The sequence below is a fragment of the Halyomorpha halys genome, unplaced genomic scaffold (assembly GCF_000696795.3).
Source record: "Halyomorpha halys isolate HHAL.00 unplaced genomic scaffold, Hhal_1.1 Scaffold358.1, whole genome shotgun sequence".
Lineage (NCBI taxonomy): Eukaryota > Metazoa > Arthropoda > Insecta > Hemiptera > Pentatomidae > Halyomorpha > Halyomorpha halys.
The window spans coordinates 45,849-52,885 of record NW_027105142.1 but is presented as its reverse complement, the minus strand read 5'-3'; the positions used below and the strand labels follow the sequence as shown (position 1 = coordinate 52,885).

The window sequence follows — 7,037 nt, the reverse complement described above, 5'->3', positions numbered from 1 at the left end:
AAAGAACTTGGAGTAGGGGAATGGGCTCCTGAAGAAGATATCATCGAAATGTTCAGAGAAACCAGAAAACAAAGACAATACAGCAGACAGTACACCTGTCCTGATACCACCACATCGCTGATCAGCTATTCTAAGTAATGGATCAAGTATAAGGGCGCATGTTCTTATCGACGATTCTGTAGGTGCTACTAAATAACAAAATAGGGAAGAAGGAAGGCTTCCCACAGAACAAATCGGAGTTGACCGGACTTTCATACGGTGCAAAATATTCGTAAAGACTCTCTGTGACATGGAACGCCAGGAAGAAGGGACGCTTCCATAACACCAGGAAAAGATCAATCAAGACGGCTTAACGATACTCTACAGGCGTAGTGCCGGCTGTACTTCTGGTGGTGTATGAAACGCACCATCCAATATACCATTTGTAATTGTGACATATGTCTAAGTGCTAAATTCGATCGTCATCCACCACAAACTATATGGGAGGAAACGCAAACCACAAAAACGCCGCTTAGAGATCTTCTAGAGAACTCGTTCTCGTGGAAAGGGTGTGCCTTGTAAAATAGAGGTCAGCTAAAGCGGTATTAAAAGCTCTCCGCGCGTGGTTCCAATTCTACGGCGTACCGGATAGAATCTCTTCTGAGAGTAGAAGAGAGTTCGACAACGTCAGCGTCAGGGAAATATGAAACTTTTGGAAGTGATGTGGCATCCCAACACCTTGGGACATTCGAAGAGCCGAGATGAGATCACATGACTCCACACTACATTTAGCGAACACCTGCGAGAATGTATCAGTTGGAGAAAGGATTAGAGCCGGATGAGACCATGGAACAAGCAATCGTAGCATGCAATGAATCGATGCACTCGGCCACAGGGTTTACTCCTTTAGATATCGTTTTGATAGTAACAGGAGATATTTTATACGGTTGGGTTTCTTACAATTCATTGATTTTGGTTTTTTTAAGTCTTTATAGTGTTGTTTTGTTTTTCATAGAGTGATGTTTTTTTCTTTTCATTTTTTTCTTCTTTTTTTTATATGTTTATTGTGAATTAGGATTAGATTTTTTGATTAATTTATTATTTTGTGTATTAAATAAAAATATTCATTAATACACAAAATATCAAACGCACTTTATGTATAGTATAATATTTTTAATAGGTAACCATTAATAATCAATACCGATGCATAATAAAAAGTACAACCTATGAAGTGTCTTCAGTATTCTTCAGGGAGTACAGTACTAATTATTCATGGAACATTTCTTAACGTAGAATAGACTAGGAGATGGGTTTGCTATTTTACATAAATGGATTCTAATTCTGAATTGATAAATCATTTTAAAAATTAACTATTATTGCCACTGTGTCCAATCATATCGCTGCCGGTACCCATTTTGGTAAACCAGTGAATTAATACAATAGTACCTTAATAGTGACCATAATAGAAAACGCAAGAACAAATCCAAGATGACAGTGGAGAAGGCTTGGCACTGAAGGATGAATATATACTTTACCTCTTTTTACTTTTTGTAACATGAAAGAAGATTTTGATTTGATCCCAAGAATGGAGTTATATGTTTTAGAAGTTATATCTCATCGGAAAAGGATTGTCAACACTAAATCTATTTTAAGAGATTGTTCATTAACCGTATGTAATATATTGAAGGAAGGTCAGGTTGCGATAAAAAAAAAAAAAACTCAAATAGTAATTCAACTATCTCATAGGAGCCAAAACGTTAAAAAACCAAGCCAAAAAAAGATACAAACAACTAAAATTAAGATTTACCTTAAAAAGTATAAATAAGCAAGAATCACAAAAAGGTATTACACAATTAATGAAAACGGATCAAATAAAAAAGAAATATAAATACACAGTAAATAATAAAATACGCATAAATAAGGAAAATAAGAATAAAAGTCAAGAAGAAAGGAAAATAATAAACAAAATAGGACAGCCAACTTTCTGGATGGAAGTAAAGATATAAAATAATGTTAAATTTGTAATCTTTACTTTAACATAATTTTATATCTTTTGCCTTCATCCCTCCTTCAGCTCATTTTTGTGTTTAAATTCTTTTCCTTTTTCTTCACTTATTTTTCCGTCTATTAGCGTTTATTGTATTTTTATAGTTTTTTTATTTCCGTTTTCATTAATTGACTAATACCTTTTTGTAATTCTTGTTTATTCATACTTTTCATTGTAAATCTTAATTTTAGTTGTTGTATTTTTTTTTTTAGCCCTGATGAAGCACTGCAACGAGGAGTGAAACGTTGGATCACATTAAAAGGTTTCATTACTATTTGTGTTGTTTTTTTTACTGCACCCTGACCATTTTTCTTCTAAACATAAACTTATTTTAATAATACAATGGACACTTCGGAATAATTCATTTGAATGAATGAGATATGCATTCTTCTCCTTAATGAAAAAAGTGGAAGAGAGATGAACGCAACTTCTATTTACAGAGTTCATGGATAGTTTTATGTAATCATAAAAGAGTATATTCTGTAGCGATGTAACGATGGTGGAATATAGAAATTCGTATTTAATAATAATTAATTTTTTTATCCCCGATGAAGATATCTATGTTAAAAGCTGACCTAAACAAACTGCAATGCAACATACTCCAGCAGCCTAATAATCAAATAGAAATAGAAATTATTGTTGTACAGTTAAACCTATTCTTTTTATGGTTAGAGCTAAAACTTTTGGGTAGCAAAGGGACGTCAGAATCAGAATATTGAGCTGGTCAGGAGTAATACAATTAATAACGTATTTCAGAATTTCACTGGGGTAAAATCAATCTCCAACCCTCTATGATCCTAGCATTTGTACTTTAATATTTCATTAGTCACCACAACATGGCTTTCCACCAAAAAGCCGTAAGCAATTCCTAATTATGTTGCCAACTAGCGACGAAACAGTGTTCCTTCATTTTTATTCTACCTCTTTGTTGCCAATTATTATTCTAACTCCCCTCCCTCTCACTCCCTAAGCCAATTTAAATCATATATCTCCGCCTTCAAATGATAAAGTGTGATTAAATAAATCAAATAGTGCTACCTAGGAGGATAGATTAAATAAATTCATACAAAAAGTCGGTCCCTGAAATAGGTATAAATAAAGAAATTTTAAATTCTTTCTTGAAAACACTGTGAATTTTGTTTTGTAGGCCTGTAAAGAAAAAACCTCCTGTAATTGACGAAGTGGATACCGAAATAGCTATACTCCAAGAAAGAATGAACCAAATGAAATGCACAATAATGCGACTAAGGTATTTCTTATAGTCAATTTCTGTTACCCACGCTTAAACATGTGTGTGTGTGTGTGTGTGTGTGTGTTTTATTTAAATATTTCATTTTTTTTTTTCAGACAAGATTTAGACAAGCCAATTTACTCAAAATATTCTGAAACGGGCAAAGAGAAAGCAAGGTATGAGAGTAGGTGTAAGCAAATCAGATGATTACATCACTAAAAAATATTACCAAAGGCGATAAGCATCTTTTGCTATGTTAAATTATAAAAATCTAATCTATATTAAAAAATTGGATCCTAAAAAAAAAGTTTAAATTTAATCCTTTTGTTTCAGTGCTGCTCCAACATTACATTTTACAAGATTCAAATTCGAGGAGGCGCCTGTCTTACTCAACGCACAGAAAAAAATCAAATTTATAAAACTCAAGTATGATTTGTTATCATTTTAATTTTGCTTGGTTCAAAGAAAAATAAATAATACATCATACAGTATAAATGTTACTTTTGATAAGCAAGGCTCGGATTTTTGTACAATTGCATATCTTGTATGCATAAATTTTTTAAACTCTTGATGAAATATCTTTATGAATTATGCAATCCGTTGATTTCTATGTACAATATATAGATTGTTTTATTTACTCGCTTTCCATCTCCACTTCTTGTTCCTTTTAAAAGACAAAATCCGTTTCAATTTCAGTTTGTTGATTACTTTCTTTTCAATCGTTCCTATTTATTGTTATCTAAAATGTTAATCCTGAATGTATATTTATTTTTTTTAAAGATGTTGATTAACCTTGTGTAATATGTAAAAGGAACATGGTCCGAGTGCGATCAACCAACGTGTTTAATGACACGAAACTCCACTGACGTTACATTTAAAACATCTTACACACTTTAAAACACTATGGAGTCCTATATTCTCTTACATGGCATTCATTAAAACCATAACCACAACCATAATAATTGACGGGCATACAGCTAGTGAAAAAAGTATTAGAAAGACCATTTTATGTAAACATATGTCTATTTTTTCAATAAAGTGTTACGAATTAATGTTTGTTGCTTAACATTTATCTTGAACGAAGTTTTTTTTTCTAGTAATAAAAGTCATGTTAAATAATTGATAAGAAAAAAGTATTGGAAAATTCAATGATTGTTTATAATGTTGAAGAGGTTTTAATGCGTTAACACTGGGATTATTGGAGGAATTACTCAATAATTTGTAAGAACTTACCTTAGGTAACAAAAAGTATTTTGGGGCTTCTATGCTGAGTCATCAACATTTCAACCAGGAACCTTATTGTTTCAAAAAGTTTCATTTGCTACATTTAGCTAAATGAGTTGGGCCTGAGCCACGGTAAAGATAGCATCTTGTATATACATCACTTTCCCTGAAAAGTGAGATATCCGGATTAGTAATAACGTTCGAGCGAGGTATGAGGGTAGGTTAAAAGCGATATGTATTTCAACAATTTGGAGAGCTTTATCGATGGAGATGTTGGTGAAGAGGCTTTCAGCGACAAATAAAGTAAGAATGAAGTTAGCGGGAATTTGGAAGGATTGTTCATGGAGTTGGAAAGAGTTGTAGATGTCATAAGGGTTTTCATGGCTGAGGAATTGAAGAGAAGTTTAGAGGATGGAGTATTAATATTGGATATGATGGCGCGAAGGGGGTTGCCAGGATTGTGGATTTTGGGTAGTCCATACATTCGAGGAGATAAAGACTTGTAAGAAATAGGTTTGTAGTCTGTGGAACGATCAATTGATTTGTTTTCAAGAAGCTTTTTAATGGGTTGATTAAATTTTTACCTAAGTAAAAGGTTGGGATCATGGGTGATAGGTAGGTAGGTGGATTGGTCAGATTTTAGTTGAGTGATTTTTTTTTGTTCATTACATTTTTTTATCTAAGATGACAGACTTATTTTCTTTGTCAACTCTAGTAACAATAATGTGGCTATTGGATTTGAGAAAGGATCTGGTATGGGATGGAGGATGTTGGATGCCATATTACTAAAATGGAAACGGGATAGTTCTTTATCTTCCTCATTGATGTCAAACAGGTTGTCTATATATAGTCAAGGCCAGTGATAAGTTGTGGGATGAGTTTATTAGATTTGGACATAGGAGTAGCAAATTTGGGACCAAGACGAAGAATGTTAACAACGTTGGGAGGTATAGTGATGGAGGAGATATTTTGGACCTAGTTTTCTAGACCTTTAGGATTTTAGTGGATTGAGATTGTTTATTGCTTTGTGGAGGTAAAAATGTTTTTAATGCCACAATTTAGTTCCATCTTTTATACCGTTTCCTTTAATTTGACGTGTATGAAAAACCGTTAAACAGTCGCCTCCTCCTAACTCTGTATATTTCCGCTTTTCGTTACTGTTTCGAAATCTTTCAACTGGAACAAGTGGGTGGTCCTGATTTGTTCTTTACTTATTTTTTATTATTACTTTTATTTTTTATTTATTCTTTCTCGACTTTTATTTAATCTCAACTTACTTCCTAAGAAAACAAAATGGTGGAACGATGATGTCAAGCTCAAGAGAGAGTCCTGGAAATCTTATAATAGAACTAAATTACCTATTCATTGGGACGAATATGCCAGAAACCGAAATAAAACTAAAGTAATAATCAAATTAGCTAAGATGAGGACTTAGGATAAGTTTAGTCAAGAAGTTGAACAAAACTATAGAGAGAATATTAGGAAGTTCTGGCATATTACGAAAGCTTTGAAGGGTAAGAGATCAAAACCGGTCCGGAACGTTAAAGACATGCGTGGAAAGTTAGTGACGGAAGAAAGGGAAGTGCTGAAGGTCTGGAGGCAGTTCTTCCAGCTAAACTTCATGATGGAAGAACGTTTTCATCATAACTGCAGATACTGCAGAACGAGAGGTAGAGTAAATGACACCTATCCTGAAGATATGGGTCCTATCAGTGATCGGGGAAGACGAGGTGGAGTAGGCAGTTAACAAAATCCAGCTAGGAAAGGCTCCAGGACCAGATGGCATAGCTCCGGAATTTATAAATTATGGAAGCAATGAAATGATTAAATGCCTTCTAATGCTGTTCCAAAAGAGTTGGGACATCAAGTTGCTGCCACGAGAATGGGAAAATATAATCCCAATACACAAAAAGGTAAAGTCGTTCTTCTCCCAGGACCACATATTTTCCTTGAGAATAATAGTAGGGAAGGTTTGGGACTGGGGAAAGTCAGTTTATTTGGCATTCCTGGATCTGAGGATGGACAGCCCTCGACAAGCACATACGTAGGATAATATCAGCAGAAATGAGATTCCTCCGAAGGATAGTTGGTAAGACGAGGAGGGACTGCGTTAGAAATGAAAGAATTTGAAAAGAGAAAGGATCCGGTGTGAAATCAGGGCGCGGCAACTAAAATGGCTTGGACACGTCTGTAGAATGGAGGATACCAGAAAATCAAGGGGGTATTTCGAAGCTAGGCCGGAAGCAAGATGGCCTCGTGGCGGTCCCAGGTGCATGTACTCTAATTACATTGGGAAACTAGGGGCAGTAAGAGAAAACATCATCCCGGAGATGAGAACACTACCCAGGGGCTGGATGGACTGTGTATACTGCAACTCCTCGTTTGACTGCACACATAGTACAAGAGCCGGGAAGAAAAAAAGGCAGTTATCTCACCCCAATTTTTGATTACATCAATAAAAACTATGTGTAATTACTAGTCAAAATTGATGAGTTTACCAAGTATAGATAGGGGGATTAAAAAATGGTGGCTGTTTCAAAATCTTAAAAAAACATT

General features: G+C 34.4%; 1 protein-coding gene across 1 annotated transcript in view; it reads left to right on the top strand.

The window, feature by feature from the left end:
* The window catches only part of LOC106681673 (uncharacterized), a 72,313-nt gene that overhangs the window by 57,690 nt on the left and 7,586 nt on the right, over positions 1-7,037 (top strand). Inside the window, exons 16-18 of the mRNA XM_014422119.2 lie at positions 3,174-3,275; positions 3,374-3,433; positions 3,591-3,683. Coding sequence (XP_014277605.1) covers positions 3,174-3,275; positions 3,374-3,433; positions 3,591-3,683 — 255 coding nt within the window. The remainder of the gene's footprint in view (positions 1-3,173; positions 3,276-3,373; positions 3,434-3,590; positions 3,684-7,037) is intronic.